The following is an 18,778-nucleotide window of genomic DNA, read 5'->3' as shown; positions in this document are numbered from 1 at the left end:
TCAATCTTAGAGTTCTAGAAGGGCAAGTCTAGTCTGCATATTAGAAGATTTAAACGTACACCTAACAATGTTTGAACATTACATACGAAGATTCTTCAAAATAACATCTTAAGTGTAAAAAAGTAATTTACATTCTATGTTAAAAAAATCTAATAACCACGTTTATCTTATCCCTTTGATTTTGTTAAAAGCAGACATGGACCTACACAAAGTCAATCACAATGCGTTTAAGCTAGACAGACTAGAGTTAAATTAATGACACAACAAAATACTTTAAACATTGATAATAAGTTCCTCGCATACCTACTTAAACGTTTAAACTCTCACATGTTATAAGATTATTTATTTTTTGTTACACAATATTAGAAATTATACGATATATTTCAGTTTTACCACAGTTATGTTGTACATTTAAATAATTCAACATTTCAATTTGTCAATATAAGACCAACAATAATAATTATAAAACAAAATACATTTAAGATAAACATATTACATTAAGTCGAGAATATATTCTAATTTTAGAATTAAAAATATTTCAAACTTTGATTCTCTGATTGAACTCAAATTATTAATACGAAGAAGTGCATTTGGAATGTAAGCTCGACTTAAAACGCACATATCATCCATTTTTTTCAAATTTTTTTAATCATATCATTAATATTGTCATATATATTTATATATAAAAAAATTGACAATCTCACATACAATATAATTTAAGATTAAAATATTTTGTTTTTCAAATTATATGCATATGAGATAAAAATCATTTAATGTTAAAATACTAATGTACTTAAAACTATATACATAATATAGAATTATCAACTATTAAGTCGAGAATTAATATCATTTAAATAAATTAAATTATTTACAATGCTACTTTGGACTTTTTCCGGGCGATGGCATCTTCTACAGCCTTCAGTTGTTTTAACAACTCTTCTCGTCTTGATGGTGCTGCTCCTCCTTTCTTCTATAAAAAATATATATTTTTTTTAATTTTTTCACATACAATAATTACAATTATTAATAGAGTACAAATGTGTATGCATAAAAAAGTATCACCATATAGAATGCAGTAAAAAACATGAAAATATGCAATACATTTTTAAAAATGGGTAATATTAACAAAATACCTACATGTATACAATACATTTAGTTATTGATGTATTTTAAAATTAAGAGCAAAGTATAATATATATCCTACTTTTCATAAATAATTTACAAAAATCGATTATATAGAACTGAACTTTATAGATAGCAACACATCATTTCATCAGATAAATTCAAATAAAAATAAAAATTAAATAGTGAGAAAAAATCACATAATATACGCCCACTTTTTGGACGTGTTTTTGCGAACAGTACATAATTTTTATTTGTTTCAATAAACATTCAAATTTATCAAAATATGCAATGATCATCAAATATGCAGGAACGTAAAAAAACGTCATCATTAGTTTGAAACAATTATGATTCATAAGGATTATTGACAAAAAAAAAAAAAAAATATGTACATATAAAATTCCATATTCTAATTATTATTAATAGCTAAGAAATGTATTATCTTTAAAATTCTTATGAATGATGATGTATAAGTTTTATAATATTTTTTTATAATTAGTTATTCCAGAACATTAAGAAAATATCTAACACTTTACTAAATGGAATTAGTGGAGGCCAATCATGAGAAAACAGTTCACGCATTTGCAGATTTGCACTAATTTGAATGAATTTTATGTGTTGACTCCACGAATAACTTGAACAATTGGGTTAGCAGAACCAGTTTTGTGTTATTAGTTTTCATAATGCCCTATTATCAAACTTAGAGGTACAACTAATAAACAGGGTATCAGGGTCATAGGAAACTAATAGGATTTTATTCATAATATTTACATGGCAACGTTAGAACTGTTTTAAACCCATTTGAAATTTTATTTATAGTAGTAAATAACTCAACTATCTGAAATAAAGGAAGTATCTGAAAATTTATAACTGTTTAAAATGTTACAATATAACATAAATTTATATTTAAATTTTAAAGTAAGTTATGAAAATGTTGAAACTGTAATTTTTAGTAATTTTTTATTAAATCATTAAAATATCAATAAGCCTAGGTAATATATACACGTGGGGAGTATTGAGTTCTATTAAATATTTCTCGAGGTAGTACTTACTCTTGGGGGAGAAGAACTTTTGGTATCATCATTATCAGATTCCAATGATCTCTTTTTCCCTTGAGAAACTGATTTTTCTAAAAAATCAAAATAGGAATAATATAACAAATGGTATAAATATTAAATATTATTGAATGTAAATTATTAACATATATTTTATAAATGTAACCTTTTTTAACTGGAGGAACAGTTGGAGCTCCCATTTTCTTCTTATTTAGTTTCATTTGCGCTTTTTGCATCTAAACAAAATTAGTTATTACATAAGTATTAAAAATTAACTTATATGTTTATTTGCATACCTTTTTTTTAAGCAATTTGTTAGGAGATAATCCTAATTTTTTTTGTTTCGGACTTCCTCCTTCTGATGAAGTTTCTGAACCACTTGAATCAGAAGATTCTGAAGAACCTGTTCCAGAGGCTGATTCACTGCTTGACGAAGATGAAGAGGTATGAGTAGTAGCTGGAGACTTAGCTCCGCTTGGTTTATTTACTGCAAACCTAGGTGGCATTGGCATTTGTCTTGCTCTAAAAAAATGTTTTGTATAATATTTTACAACAATAATATTATGCAATAAAAATATTGACTTACCTTTGTACAGGTTGTATAGAAGCTGGTGTATTTGTAGGGGAAACAGACCATCTATTAGTTGGCACTGGGGGATTCATTGATCGACTCATTGGTTTTTTGTCAAATGCATCTGGAGAAGGATTTCTCTCTAAAAATATGTAAAAATTAGTGGTATATCTTATAACTAATGATAATTTTAATTTCATTCAATAATTTTAAATAAATATTAAGGCGGTAGTCAACAATTATTTTTGGAAAATACTCTTTAGGCATTTTATTAACTATTAATAAACTTTACTTATATAAATGTTTTTGATTTTGATTCATACAATCTATACAATTTCAGTATAATAAGCATAAGTGATGGTACAAGCTTAGATTTATGAGAAATGGGAGCTTGGGTAAAAATACTTATACAATAAACAAAAAATATAACTTAAGTTATTATTTATTAATTACGATTTATTTTTTACTCAAACTAGGTAAATTAGTTATTTGATAAATCTAAAAATATATATTCTAACACCTTAATTAACAATACTTATCTCCTAAAAACTTTAATTTGTACATTTACATCAGTAAACAATATCAGTATGCTGAAATATATACCTACAATCTAACCTACAATATTAATTAATACTATTGAATACTGCATTTAAGATACAATATCAACCAAGTCTGAATTTAAGCAAGTTTAAATTTCTTTAATGAAATAACTGAATAATAATTACCTGGCTTTCTATTTGTTTTACGGCCAGGGGATGTTTTAAATGACAACGGTGGTGCTTTCTTCCTATTTTTTGTAATTGAATTAGATCTACCTCTTGAACGACTACGTGAGGTATAAGTTGAGTTGCTTGAACTGCTGCTAGACCTATTAACATTACTGAAATGTAAGATGTAATTTAGTTGATAAAATATAAAAAACTATTTAGCACCTTGATGACGAGAATGAAGAATGAGAAGAATAAGACTTCTTTCTTCCTCTAAGTTTAGATCGGCCTCCAGGTGATTTAGATCTCATCCATGGATCAGACCAATCATCTCCTCTACGTGGTCGACTTGATGACCTATCTCGTCTATTGCGATGACCAGAAGGTTGAGGGCTATACAATCAATTAATATAATATTGTATTTAATTAACAATTAATGTAAAATTTAAAACTGAATATCATACCTGTAAGATTTTTCAGAGCGCTGCATAATTACTTCTCTATTAGGAGGGTACTTAGGAGGCAAGCCTCGATGATGAGGTTTCAAACCTGGATGATAATAAGGTTCAGGGGGTGGATATGGATAATATGGATTTCTCCGTGGGGGGGCATGAAAATCTATTGGATGTCCAGGAGGAAAATGTGGTGGTAAAGGACGACCATGATGAGGAGGCCAAAATTCTGGTCGGTGATGGTAAAAATCTACTTGTGGTGGCATAAATTCATCCACATAGGCATCTGGAGGAGGGCCCCTATGATGCCGAGCTTCTAAATCAGGTTTACTATAAAAATAATAAAATAAAAATATAATAACTTGTTTAAAAACTTTTTTTTATGTACTAACAATCTTTCAATAGGAGGGCTTAGGGCAGGTGTAGCAGTTGGACTAGTTGGACGCTGTGCATAGTAATCATTTTCTTTTTCTACTTCTTCTTGATTTGATGTTAAGTTCATTTTTTTTTCTTCAAAGTCAATATCAGTTTCTTTTTTTTTATTAGACTTTTTAAGTATCTAATATTATGAAATAGAAATATTAATAAGAAATTAATAAAGTATTATTTTACTGTTTAATGTAAATATGCTCTTTACTTCTTTAGCTTGACGTAATCCTCTTTCCCAAGCAGTTTCAACAGGAGGTATATCATCTTTTTTTATTGGTGGAATCGGACCTCCAGGAATCTAATCAATATAACTCCCTTATGTTGATATTACAGTTTAAAAAAGATTAACTAAAAACAATATTTACCAAAGTTCTTTCATGTGCTCGATAAGAATCATTTGGATAAAACGACGGTAGGCCACCAGGTGGTGGTATCGGGCGTACCATTTCAAACATTGAATAATTGCCTTTGTCCGCGACGCCCGGATGCAAAAATCTAGATAGACCATTCTTGATAGATTCATTTAGGTCTTAAAAAAATTTTACCACCAAATTACTCACCGACAGCTTGCACCCCACGTACATTGTCCTCTCGAGTAAAATCGACATATCGGCCTGGGTTCTGTCTCCTCTGGCCGATGTTCACCTTCATCAGAAACTTCACCCTCTTCAAGTTCCTCAGGTTCTATTTCTTCTTCTACCTCAGTCTCGTCTTTAACTTGTTTTGGTTCATCGCATTCTCCATCTTCCCCATCATCAGCTTCAAAGTCTAAAGGTTCTTCAGGATCATTAACTACATTAGGCTCAGTCTTAACATCCAGATCATTATGACCGTTAACTGGAATAACAATTTCTTTCGAAAGAGAAGGAGAGTCGTCATTATCACTTTTCCATTCTTTAGCACTTTTCTATAAAAAAAAAAAAACATTTACTAATTTAATTAAATTGTGTAAATAATTTGTTTACTTGGGAAGCATTATCATCATTTATATTGTCCATTGAGTCTTCATCAGAAACATCGGATAAATAATTGTCGTGAGGCTCCTTGGTTTCTTTATCCGATTCATTGCTTCTTGACGAAACTTTGGATGACGGTCGAGAAAGGCTATTTCTGTCTGGAGAACCAGCTGTAGAAGATACACGACTCGATGAACTAGATTCTGAACTTGGACTTAGTGGCTCATCATTTTGATGATGATCAGGGCTACAAGGTTCGACAACAGGACTTTTTGATTTAGATGATGAACTATCAGGTGACTGAGGATCATCATCATCTTCATCATCGTTGTCCTGTTCTGGACTTTGTATTCCATTATCAATGCTTTGAGACCCAGACGTGTTATTGTCGGGGCTCTGTGGGGCTGAATTATGACTGGGGGCTGAGTTATGACTGGATGCTGAAGGCGAACCACTGACCGATTGCTCTCCAATAACATTGTCTGGTGACGCAGATCTGCTTGAATTATTTGATTGAGAGTCATCAGAATTTGTAGAGTTGTCTGATTCCATTTGTACACGTTAAATACACAACTCCTAAGCATACATAATTTTCATTAGATAATTCTATGTTTAAAATGATGAAAGTAAAAAGTTCAGGATATGAAGCATAGAAGAAATTTGTCTAAAAATATAATCCTGAACTTGTAATGAATCCTTTGTATTAGAACATTGAAAAATTTCAAATTAAACGATTAAATGAAATGATGAATTGTATAGGTATATATCAGTAGAACGACCATTTATCCTGTAAAAAGCCCAGCCCGCCCAAAGATCGCTGTTTTCTGGTAGATCTTACCTTCCATCGCAGCGAGCATATCGAGGTGCCGAAATATATAACGGGAACACACTTTTTGTCGATAAATACATAACTTTAATACTTGGAATAAGTTTACGGAAGATAGAGCAACACACGATCGGCTTTCACGACACAAACTAACTGATTTAAATAAAAAAATAAAACAAATTTAATCGGATATCCGGTATATCTAAATGTACTCTCGGCTTGAATTAAGTTTAAAAAAGTCGTCGATACAAAAAATGCTCTTATTTTTTTTCGCTGAAAACTAATAGAAGAAAGAAGAAGATATAATGCACAAATAAATTATTTATATTATTATTATTGTTATTATAATGGTTCATAATATATTATTATGATATAATATATTTCGACATCATATTATTATTATAATTATTACAACCGTCGTCATATTAAGACAATAATAATTAATAACAACGATAACGAAATGACCAAACACACACGGACACGACGACGACTGGCGGCGAATCGTGCGTGCCATGAGCACGGTGTTACGAACACGATTGCCGGTGTGTATCCGCGTCGTCGTCGTTTACCGCATAATATAATATTACTATAAAATGTTTTTTAAAATAAGTCCGTCGCCCAGTGCAAGCATGGACGCCGGTTCTCTCACCTCTTGGGTACGATTCTTGAAGGCGTCTGAATTGACAGTGGCCGGACCGGACTCTGGCAGTTAGGCGGCGATGGCGGCGGAGAGTAGGCCACTGGGGGCCCGTTGCTCACACGCGAGACAGGGCTGGGGCTAAAACATGGGTCACGGTGCGACGGCGTTGTTCTGAGACCGCCCGATGACGATGTTCGGAGGAAGCCCTCGGAGACGGAGTGCGTCGCGCGCTGAAAGGCACACGCACCGGACGGCAGGGCCGACGAATCGCAGCGAAAACGGCGATCAAAATGGCCGCGCGTTAAGATCGGTGCGGCAACTCGGCTAATGGCTACTCGATACTGTTGCTGTTGGACGTTGGTGCCTGGTGGTGGCGGTGGCTGCGGTAGGTCCGGTTGCGCTGCGGTCGTCGTCGTCGTCAATCTATTTTGTAGGTGTAATCGACTGTGGAGCATAGATATTAGATAAGTACACTAACTGCAGAGTGCAGTGTATTGTGGATGCCTCGATGTAGTGACGGACGTCGAGCGAGCGCATCAGCGACGCTCAGCAGTGCGTGCACCGGCCGCGGTGATGCATTACCGTGGTGCCCGGTAATCCGAGTGCCCGCCGCCGATGCACGATTTAAGATAATATACAATATAATCACTAATCAGTAATCACAGTTTAAGATATTATACTATATTAATTATTATTATAATATCTTAAACAGTGAGGATAATTTAAGTAATTTAGGTATATCTTGTGTCAGTGGAAAGGAGAAAGCTGCCGTCGGTTCGTGCGCGGGATCGTTCGGCCATGATTCGGCTATAGAATTGTCATACGCGTCCACATGTTTCACGGGGCGTGGGGCTACACTGTCGTTTACCTCCATAGAAGTTTATGTTAGCCTATGGTGGACGGTGGTTACTTACCATCGGATAACATGATCAGCGTTCAACGGGCTCGACAGCTCACACAAAGCGTCCCTTTCGTATTCGTAGTACGTACGTCTTAATTGTCGAATTAGCGTCCCTTAACTAAATTGTTGTTGCCTCATTGTCAATAATTTTTGATTGTTATTCATCATCTTTACGACGTAAGTGATTTCACGTCCAATTCGCTTTTCCGTACCTCACACTTTGGTACTACACCAAAATCAAAGTTTTCATCAGAAGTGAAGTGTCATGGTCAAATGGTAGTCGGTTCATCGTGTTAAAGCTTCCAACGACAATCACAACCTTATTGATTGTTCAAATTAAATTTGACATACAGTTCAATTTAAAGAAAAAAAGAAATACTATTACAGGTAATTATTGTTTAATACTTTCTAAATATTTCAATATAATTCTTGAAATCATAATAGGCCATCGGATATTGGCATCAATTCTATTTAGTACCAGTGCTCATTTTTGATATTTTGGTTTCTTAACATAAGTATAGAACACCTTACATCACTGTTGTGTCCGTCCGTTAGTTACCTATACATAGTTATGATTGTTGATATTAAGATATTTAATTATCGTCTGTAGCTACTGGTGTATAGTTACTACCCCTTGTTGAATATTACGCTCTAATGGTCACAATTTAATTTTAAATATATATGGCGATGGGTTACAAAGGCAACCATGGAAAATAAATAAACAACAAATCTATTTGTTTGTTGGTTATTACGCCCACAGATTGTAATACCAACTTAGAAATGCGTAGGGAAAAACAAGACCGTTACGGCAAGTTGCAATATCAGGATCTGGATAACGAAAAAAAAATAATTGTATAATATAGAACTAAGGTTTATTGCAATGTATTAAACTACATTTAAATACCAAGAATTTAGTTTGTAAATATGCCCGCAGAGTTAGCTTTCTCAACTTGTTTTTTTATTTCAAAATTTTTTGTAATTCACTGAATGTAAGTGTTCGAAAACTTGTTGCTCTTGTTTAAATTGGAAGTAAAGGCCCTTTCACACTAAAATTGTTTTTTCTAGGTGATTACTCCAAGATAAATTATGTGTGCGGGCCATTATACCAAAAAGAATTATTTCCAAAAAATCTTGTAGCCTCAATAAAAATTTTGAAAAACTAGGTACTCACCTTTTTTTGACTGATAGAAAAAAGCACGTTACTCAATATTTTCCAGTTCGAAGAAAATTTAGGAATCATAAATATGTATTTATATATAACCATTAATTGTGTATGTAGTAACCAAGTGAGAATTAGGTCAATTTTAAATTGTATTTGTTTCTATGGTGATAGTGATGAGCAAAACGTTAGGTTAGGTTAGCAATCGGTTAGAAAATGAAAATATCTGTACCTAGTCCAAAAACATAGGTATTTATGTTAAAACAAAATTTGATGATTGTGGTGTACTTACTTCTTAAATCATATTTACATAGCATCATTTTTGCATAATAATGTAGAATGAGTAATAAGTGTAAAATAATTTAAATAACGGGAATTGTTATCAAAGTAATAAAAGATTTCAAATTGAGTTTGTTGGTAACTAATACAATCTTTATGTTGAGAAGTCTATGTTTTGTAAGCTAAAAAGAATGCAAACCCCTATTGATTTTAATCTATATTTTATTTTATTTATGGAGATATTAAATGTATCAGAGTATGGTAAATGAGGAGTACTTCCTCTAAAATTTGTTTGGTGCTTTAGCCCAACATATTATAATATACTATAATTTGTATTTAGGTACAATATACATAGATTTTTAGGTGATTTGCGCCTGTCTATGTGACCTAATCAATTTAATTCAATGGATTTTTAAAGTTTATATGTAAGAAAAAGTGCATAGTTGCTTAGCAAGTGCGTACACAAGAGAGGTATAAAATGTTGGTTCAACCCCCAAACCAAAAAAAATAAAAATATTTTTATATTTTTTGTGTACTTGTGCTTAAGTTGGAAAAAAATGAATACTGTAATTTTGTATAAATTGGTAAAATGGAAAATAATTAAAATCAGTCCGTACCCCAACTTGGTTGCATTTGATACAAAAATTACACTTGTATGAAGTTAAAGTATGAAGTTCCCCGTGTACTAAGGTACACTAAAACATAAATACAGTCAAATTTGCTTATAACGATCTTTAAGGGATCTAGAGAATCTGATCGTTATATCCTAATTATAAAAGGTAACTTGATTTTTTTGAAAAATTGATTTATTAAACAAATTTTTTACTGTATTACTTTATCTAAGATTACATATTTTAACATTCAAGGTATTTATAATTTTTAATAAAAGTACAAATTATGTATAGTATATATTGTGTACGATTTGTTTGAAAAACCATATATATATAGTGGTTTGTTTATAATTTGAATAAAAATTTTTAACAAAACTAAAAATATTGTTTAATGCCTTTGATACCTCTGGGGTATTTATATCACTGTTAACCGAAACAAAAGTACGCACCTGATAAATATAAAAATAAATTTCCGAAATAGACGGTACTTTAAATACGATTTCTTCGCTCTCTTCGTCAGCTAGTTACACTAAGAAACGTATGCCGTAACAATACGGTTAGACACATTATCTGTTACAGATAAGTTTTTATAGTTGATCGATTCGAACCAAATCAAATTAATTACACAATGTATTATTATTAATCGCTATAGGCGATTATAAAAATTAAAAACCAATTTTCGTTTCAAAATAACATCGCTATATCTGGATTATCGTTATAACCCGCGATATCGTTATAATATATACGAATACAAATACTACACATAACATATAAAACCAATCAAATACATTACTTGGAATCGTTATATACGGCATCGTAATAAGCGAATTTGACAGAACATTATGCGTCTTATTTTATATTTGTTCATTTTTTTATAAGGTTCGTATCCTTTTCGTTTCGCGTCTTCATTACGTGGGACATATTATGTACTATGGCGAACAATTGTAGCCGTCTGTATAACAATGCAAAATTTAAGAACCAATCTAAGGATATTTCTTTATAGCCAGTTAGATTCTTTAGAATGAACGTTATTTTATAATATTTTCTTCATTTTTTATTTTTCATCGCAGACTTGATTTACATAAGGTTTTTCGTAAATTGTAGATAATTTTCAAATTAGAACATGGGTTACATAATTACATAACTCTTCTGTCGATCCAGGAAAACTTGATTGTAAAATAGAAATACACCCGACCATAGACTAATAAACTAATGGACAGCGCATAGAGAGAGAGGTCAGGGGTACGATATAGAGTAAAAGAGAATAGAGAACGTGGGGGAAAAACAGTATTAGTTTCCATAGACGTAATATGATTACCCCCTTTATGTCCTTTTTCTCTCTTCGTTCTTTCTTCTTTCTTTCTCTTATATGATTCCCGTGCATTGATGGCAAGGCGGAGTGGAATGCGCTGTCCATTAGTTTATAGGTCTATGTACCCGACGGCCGTGACGCCATCTGTTCGATTTTTATCGAAGTAATAACTTTCCTTTTTTAGGATTTAGTACCATTTTTCTTTTCTAAGGAATTCGCGATAATTTCTGATGATGAAAATGCAGTTGATTTTTAGTATCAGTAGTTTCGTAGAATAATGCCGAGAAAAAAATCAAATCTTGGTAGATATACTCATAAAGCTCGGGTAAAACGTTTAGCCAGAAAAGCTGCTACACAAATGTCACCTGGATGTGATCGTAAAAAAAAAATTGGTAATAATCTCAATATTAATTTGGTAATAAGTTATAAGTAATAACGGACAATAAACTACCTTTTAAACAATTTCATTCTTTTCGTTTATTATTTTCAAGTTTAGAATTTAAACCGATTTGCACAAAAAGTATGATTACACTTAAACCGAAGTTATGCACCAAACGCAGGTTGGGTTTTTTCTCAAAGCTAGGTACACTGACACTGACTTGTCCGTGACTGAGGTACAATCAGTGACCCATTTCCAATTTTTTTTATGTGGAGTGTCCTTTCCAAAAACTTAACTAACCTAAACTTAATTATTTTCTCTAATATTTTTGCGAAATTGCTTATCATTGAGATTTGTCTATAATTATTAATATTAGTTGAATCACTATTTTTAAATAATGGTTTTAACATTGTTTTAATTATATACACAGTATTTTGTAAATTATTGTTCTTTTTTTTCCCAGGAAAAATCTGGTAGTATAGGTAGCTTGTCATATTATAAAATTTTAAATATTATTATTATTTTAATATAGATATGTTTTTATGATGGGCACAAGTTTTTTTTCTGACCGCTTTTGCATTATAGACCTAGGTTGCCCCTAACAACCGATGCATAATGTAATTACATTACCTAAGCAATTTAATCGTTACAATTGTTTTTAAACATTAAATCGTGAGTAAGTTCTGACTAATGTATTAAAAGAACCAACAAAGACATATCTATGATTCATTATATTTCCATGCAGCGGAGAAAATAAAAAAACAATTTTCTGACTGATTACGCGTTACAGTTCCTACGTTCCCCTAACAATCGATGCATAATAAATAATAATATTACCATAGAAACTCCTTTATGCATTTTTATTGGTCATATGTAGCCGATCGTCAAGAATTCAAGCAGTTTAAAATCGGTACGCCATTCAGTTTGTCAAGCCGAAGCTGCTTGTCACAAAAAAAAAACAAGATAAACTAAAATGTGAACAAAGAGCTCACGAAGACCTGCTGCCTAAACGTCTTGCGTCTAATCGTAACGTAGACAATAAGGACCCACATAAACATATCAATGATTCATTATTTTTTCATGTAGCGGAGAAAATATAATAAAATATAATGTACCGTGCCATGTATCACAGTTAGTTCATTTTTTTTTAAGTAAAACTTCTTCCTTGAGGTGTAAATGGAAAAAAAATTCTTTCAAAAAATTAAATGACACCTTTGATGCTAATGTTCTCGGGAACTACTCGACCGATTGTCTTCATTTTTTTTTTTAATGAAAATTATATCACGGAGAAGGTTCCTATTGCAATAGCATTTGTCTAAGTTAATTAACATTTGAGTTTTTTCTTCCAATTAATATTTTTGAGTTGTTGTTTTTTTATTATGAAAAGAAAACGTAATATATATCGTTCAACATTTAAGGCTAAACGGCTGCGTCTTTCTAGATTGTTGAACCCTAAAGATGATGGCAAACATTTTTTGCAAAATGATGATCGCAATATTAGTAGTAATGATATAATTCATCACGACGTGGTGGTGTAATTATTAATAATAGTATTATAACTTTTGACAATATAGCCAGAACATCCACAGAACGTGTGCAGACGTACAGAGCACGACAAATGGAAAATTTAAATTCATCGCAATCAAAATCACATTGCAAAACAGTAGCAGAACGTGTCAGAGAGTATCGGCAAAGACAAACACAACAATTACATGATGGTAAAAATCAAACACATAACATTGATGAAAACAATGATATAAGTGAGGATGACGGGGAACGTGAAGTGTCCAATGAGAGTGATGTATCACTCGATGAAGATGTTGATGATAATGATACGAGACACAATGATGAACCTGTACCATACAGTTCTTTCTATAGTTTCCGTAATACCCATAAATACAAAAAAATTTTAATATTATGTTTGGTTACGCATATTCTGTTTACGATCGCTTATTGCATTGATTTTTCTCACTCTCTCCCTAATTTACTTATAATTTCACGAGCCAAATTACTTATAAAAAAAGTTTTATTTCCCCAGAGTGTAATATAAAACACTAAATTTTTCTATTTTTGTTCTGATGTCCCTCTTAACAAACTTGAAGGAAAGAACTTGGGAAAATCACCAACTAACCTAGGTTTGTTGTTATAAACTAATCCTAGTAGGTAATAAAAAAATTAATCAGATTGATTATTATTATTACTTTCTTGGACGAGCTTTCAAATATTTGTCACCCTTTACAGGAATTTGATCTAGTTAGGTTATTTGGTTACTACAATTTAAATTTATTATGAATCTAAAAAGGTTACATAATAATCCATATATATTCTATTTTAAAGATGATAAAATATATTTATTTTTATTATGTGAAAATTATAACTATTTATATCTAGGTATACATTTACTTAATAAAAAAGAATTAATAAATTATTATTATTTTATTTATTTTTTTAGTGACTATGATGACCAACCATGATGAAGGTTATAAAAATATGCTGGCTAGTTTCCGGACTAACGACTTGCAAACATTATTGGGAGCTTTTGGTCGAAATAAAGCGGGACGAAAATCTGAATTAAAAGATCGGGCACTTGAATTATTAAGGACTAGACCAACTGGCTTTAACCACGCGGCATATGTAGCAAAAATATATGAAATATATCGTTCCATGCAAACAGATTTGCCTAATAATAATGATATTATGATGCGCAGCTTATTACAAACCCAACAGAGACAAATGATGACCATGGGGCAGATACAGGCTCCACAACAAAGAATGTACCAACAACCACCACAATATCCTCATCAGCCAATGCATATGACCCGAGCTGGATTACCACAGGTTATGCCCCAAATTCAAAGAGGCATTTATAGTAATTCCATTGGAGCAAATACTATGGCTAACAATAACATTCAATATATATCGGGCAGTTATCAGCCTTCTGGACCTCGTTCCATTACGTCATCTCATTTGTCTTCAAGTCAACAAATGAATGTGGTGCCACAAGATCCATTGGGATATGATATGAAAGGAATGCCAGTTGGAAATAATTCTTATACTCCATCTCCTGAAGCTGTAGCCCTAATCAAGTTCAAAAAGTTACCATTTTATGAGGTAATTGACGAAGTTCTTAAGCCAACTTTTCTAGCTGGCACGGATAGATGTACATTACAAAACTTTCCTAGAGGTAACAGTATATTTTTGTATTTATCTTAAGTTAATTATATTTATAATAAGTATCTTATTTATTTAGGTATGAAAGAATCGCATTTCAAACTTTTTGTGACAGCAGAGAACGTCAATATGGTTTCCTTGAATCGTGATGTTTCCACAGGAAAAAATGAATATATTTATCAGTTCCAAATTCGAATAAGTCAGTTAGTGGAACCTATGACTAATGAGGTAACAGATTTTATGCCTCTTGGACTACACATTCGGCTTGGTGCAAAAGCATGTCCATTACCACCTACTGCTCCTAATACTCGACCAGGAGCTGAATCCAGACGATCTCCAAGACCCATAAATTGCACTCAACTTGTCAAACTTTCTCCAATCACTCCCAACATGGTCCATATAAATTGGACTCCAGATGGAAAAAATTACGTTATGTCTATGTATCTTGTTAAAAGATTAACTTCAGAAACATTGATACAAAGACTTCAAGATAAAGGAGGTAGGAGTTCAGAAGAGACAAAAAACTATATAATTAAAAAGTTAGCAGATGTGGATCCAGATTTGGCCACTACATCTTATCGATTTTCCTTGGTGTGTCCATTGGGTAAAATGAGAATGAAGATACCTGCAAAATCTATCTATTGTGATCATTTACAATGTTTTGATGCTAGTACATTTATTTTAATGAATGAGAAAAAGCCAACATGGATGTGCCCAACATGTAATAAACCTTGTTTATACGATGACATACAAATTGAAAATTATTTTTTGGAAGTTGTTTCAAGTCCAACACTCAAAGACTGCAGTAAGGAAATTGAAATTTTAGCTGATGGCACATGGATAGTTTATGAAGAAAATAAAGAGACAAAAACCACAAATAGTACTCCTGATGCAAAATTAAAACCTATTGATTCTGTGGATTTAGATAGCGACGAAGAAAAATCTGTTGATATGAAAGTAGAACTTAACCTTGAAACTGTCAAACGCCAAGAAAATGAAAACCTAAACTTTGTCGATTTGACATTAAGTGACAATGAAGAAGAACCACCAAAAGAAAAAGATAAACAGGAAAATGAGGCACAGGCCGCTGATGCTATACAACCAGTTGCTGTTGTTGATTTAAAACCACAAGCTCAAGTACAGCCGCAACAAGCTGTTACCAGTTCTGAGCAAGGAGTAGTAATTGAAATAGACAGTCCATCCCCTCCTTCAAGTCCTATCCCTACAACTGAAGCCTCCTAATTTTTATTATTATTGTAAGTAAAATAAAAATGTTATTATTATTTTAAGATACATCAAACTTAAACATTTTTATGATTTATGAGTTCTATCCGTTTAGCATATAAGATAAAATTATTTCTTAAAATGTTATATTTAATAAATATTAAGATAATAATTTAATATTTTTTTATATTATTTAATTATTTATTATTTTAATACAATTTTAATTTAATATAGTGACAATACACGCTCTTTAAAATACTGCTTGTGAGTGGTCTAAACTCAAATTACCAACGGGCTTATATATTAATTATACGTCAAAGTTTTGAAGGCAAAACACTTTTTTACTCATTTTAATACTAAATCCAAAATAAATGAAGACAACATTATTTTTTTCAAATTAATATTATAATATTTATTTCTTTAAAAATGAAAAAAAATGTGATTTGTAATACTTAGTTTTAAATACAGTTATACTCTATTCAGAATAAGAACAGCCTTCGGCGGGCGAGTTGTGCGCATGGGCGTGGCTTTGTTCCGTTTCAACGCATGACACGCTGCCTAAGTGGGGACAACGTCCGACTGTTCCGAAACTAAAACTAGTCGCCGCACATGGCTATAGAGTAAGATAATATTATTATGATATAACTATATAATATAATACTAGGTATTACAAATCACATATTTATTTTTATTTAAAAAAAAAAAATTTTATTTTCAAAGAAAATAATGTAAATGAAAATCTATAAAAATTAATGTTTATTGTGGGCCATATTTTTGAGACCACCGACCTACATAATGTTTGGCCAGGCAGGATATATATTCTATCTCAAGATAGAATACCCCAAACAACCTGTTTCCGTTCGACAGTTTACATCTTCCTCATAATGGCATAATACGTGACCTGTGGAATTGAAAAAAATTGTAGAACCGGTATATTCTACTTAGAGACAAAGATAAATTACAATGTTATTCTTATAACCATAGTATTTAAACTAAAATAAACAAGTACTTTTTTCACTTAAAATTCTTTCATTTTTTTTGTAACTAACCTATTCTAAAAGATATTATAAATATGAAATAACTAATAATAGGCGATAGTGAAATAATTTGACACGAAGAATAATAAGTGTTTTTATGATCAAATTGCATATTATTCTTTGAAATTTAAGTACTATATGCTTGACATCATACATTAATATATTATGGGTGACAATTGACCTAGATTTCTTACTAAAACTCATAATTTATTTGTTTGATATATTTTCATTTATATGGTGGTTTTAATGACTTATTTTGTAGGCATCTGTCACCTACGCATACTTTCTGTTTGATACTAATTTCTCAGTATACAGTAATCATAGAATATCATTTTATTGTCCACGTAATGATTAATCAGTATGTTTATGGAGTAGATACCAATTTATCTCCTGTAAGAAAAGGGTGAATAATGTTAATTGTATAAAAGTGGCTACTGGCTAGACAAACTAGAATAATTGTAAAACATTTGAATTTAATTAAAATAATATCTGCAGTCTGTTAGTTGTTACATCTTAAATAAAGAAACAATAAGAAAAATTGTTATAATTACAGTAAAAGTGATGTAAACAACATGTTAATGGCTGGCCCACTCACCAACAGTAGGTATCTCAAAAAGTTTTTGTTATGTATAAACACGGTTAAGGGTTGAGTTTAGAGAAACTTTGTTTTGGCTCCAAAACTTTTTACTCAACCGTATGTTATACATGTAGAAATAAATAGAAGTTTTACAACAGCAGTATATATTCCCTTACAGAATAAAACGTTGACAACTTATGAGCAAATGCTCACTACACTTTTAAAAAAATGTGAAGAACAACATTTATATCCTGATCCTGTGATAGTAAATGTTGATTTTGAACGTGAAGAATACATAGCTATCACACATATTCTTGGACATATTCAGGATTGTTTCTACCATATAACTCAATCGGAGTTTAAACAAACCTATCGGAAAGTACAAAAGTTAGGACTACAGACACAATATACAGAAGATTACACTTAATTTAATTTTGTGGAAAAATGGATGGTTTGGCATTCTTACCTGTTTGAAACATCAACGATAGTATGGCATATTTAAAAAAAATTGTTCTTGGGAAGCTGAAACTTGATTAAATTATTTTGATACAACATATCTAAATGGCAAGTACAAGCAAGTTAAGAAATTGTCCACCTAATATAAGGATCGTAGGTAGACGCATCAACTTTTAATGATAATGAATGTACGAACAATTCAACCAAAGGATAGTAGGACAAACACATCCAACAATCTGGACTATTATAGATAAAATAAGGTTAGAAGTGGCAGCTGATGAAACAAAGCTAGCCCAGATTCAACTGAGTACCACACAGACACGACAAAAAACAGTGAAAAAAATACAAATCTACTTAAAAAAAGTTGGGTTAGTGGATGTCGCTTTGCAGTACAGTAGGTTACAAGTGGGTCACTGTATTTGAATTCAATGATATAATAATATTATATTATAATGTCAGTGTGGATATTTTATATTATAATTATATTGTTATTACATTATTATTATTACGGTAGCCAGTAAGTTGAATTAATATTATAAAATTACAACCAAATAACTAAAATTGTTATTCTTGGTTATTTAATATGGAATTTCCCCCCAAATTTGAACATAAAATAAAAAAAAAAAACAGTTTTGAGATTTTTTGCTAACAGAATAACCTACTTACATGGAACCTTGTTGTCAGTTTTCAATATTTAGCTATAAAAGTTGAACATTTTATAAATTTTCAACTACAAAATCATTTTTTAATTTTAAATTTGATACATGTCAAAAATCGAACTTAAACTGCTTATAAAAATTAATTATGCCTGTTTTTTTTAATATTTTTTATCTGTTATTTAAACAATATATCAGGAGCCTTGTATTAAATGTTTACACTTTTTGGCCCTACAATATTTTTAATATTTATAGAAA

General features: G+C 31.3%; 2 protein-coding genes across 8 annotated transcripts; one reads left to right on the top strand and one right to left on the bottom strand.

Moving 5' to 3' along the window:
* Nucleotides 1-654: 654 nt before the first annotated feature.
* LOC132946990 (zinc finger CCCH domain-containing protein 18) lies at nt 655-7,273 on the bottom strand. 3 transcript variants are annotated; one of them, XM_061017151.1, is made up of 15 exons: nt 6,768-7,273; nt 6,131-6,271; nt 5,302-5,868; nt 4,897-5,243; nt 4,702-4,831; nt 4,545-4,634; nt 4,300-4,466; nt 3,920-4,237; nt 3,681-3,848; nt 3,474-3,628; nt 2,764-2,890; nt 2,474-2,699; nt 2,344-2,413; nt 2,175-2,251; nt 655-970 (listed from the first exon to the last, which is right to left on the bottom strand). In XM_061017151.1, the coding sequence occupies exons 3-15, from the start codon at nt 5,842-5,844 to the stop codon at nt 869-871; spliced, it is 2,520 nt and encodes an 839-aa protein (XP_060873134.1). In that variant the 5' UTR covers nt 5,845-5,868; nt 6,131-6,271; nt 6,768-7,273; the 3' UTR covers nt 655-868. The 3 variants fall into 3 exon arrangements, with proteins under 3 accessions (XP_060873134.1, XP_060873133.1, XP_060873135.1); XM_061017150.1 differs by lacking the exon at nt 6,131-6,271; XM_061017152.1 differs by lacking the exon at nt 6,131-6,271 and having other exon boundaries at nt 3,474-3,616.
* A 390-nt stretch (nt 7,274-7,663) lies between these two features.
* LOC132946991 (E3 SUMO-protein ligase PIAS2-like) lies at nt 7,664-15,973 on the top strand. Of its 5 annotated transcripts, none has more exons than XM_061017156.1 (4): nt 7,664-8,046; nt 12,974-13,117; nt 13,852-14,583; nt 14,650-15,973. In XM_061017156.1, the coding sequence occupies exons 2-4, from the start codon at nt 13,018-13,020 to the stop codon at nt 15,810-15,812; spliced, it is 1,995 nt and encodes a 664-aa protein (XP_060873139.1). In that variant the 5' UTR covers nt 7,664-8,046; nt 12,974-13,017; the 3' UTR covers nt 15,813-15,973. The 5 variants fall into 5 exon arrangements, with proteins under 5 accessions (XP_060873139.1, XP_060873140.1, XP_060873138.1 ...); XM_061017154.1 differs by lacking the exon at nt 7,664-8,046 and adding an exon at nt 11,277-11,412; XM_061017153.1 differs by lacking the exon at nt 7,664-8,046 and adding an exon at nt 12,724-12,902.
* Nucleotides 15,974-18,778: the final 2,805 nt, after the last annotated feature.

This window comes from Metopolophium dirhodum, chromosome 6 (assembly GCF_019925205.1).
Source record: "Metopolophium dirhodum isolate CAU chromosome 6, ASM1992520v1, whole genome shotgun sequence".
Classification (NCBI taxonomy): Eukaryota; Metazoa; Arthropoda; class Insecta; order Hemiptera; family Aphididae; genus Metopolophium; species Metopolophium dirhodum.
The sequence above is the reverse complement of the archived record's forward strand: the minus strand, read 5'-3'. Positions and strand labels throughout refer to the sequence as shown.

Coding starts and splice junctions, on each gene's coding strand:
- LOC132946990 (XM_061017151.1), bottom strand. CDS start 5,844: ATGGAATCAGACAACTCTACAAATTCTGATGACTCTCAATCAAATAAT. Junction 5,244..5,301: donor ATGATGATAATGCTTCCCAA/GTAAACAAATTA, acceptor TTTTTTTTATAG/AAAAGTGCTAAAGAATGGAA. Junction 2,700..2,763: donor TCTATACAACCTGTACAAAG/GTAAGTCAATAT, acceptor ACATTTTTTTAG/AGCAAGACAAATGCCAATGC.
- LOC132946991 (XM_061017153.1), top strand. CDS start 12,779: ATGAAAAGAAAACGTAATATATATCGTTCAACATTTAAGGCTAAACGG. Junction 13,118..13,851: donor AACACAACAATTACATGATG/GTAAAAATCAAA, acceptor TTATTTTTTTAG/TGACTATGATGACCAACCAT. Junction 14,584..14,649: donor ATTACAAAACTTTCCTAGAG/GTAACAGTATAT, acceptor TTATTTATTTAG/GTATGAAAGAATCGCATTTC.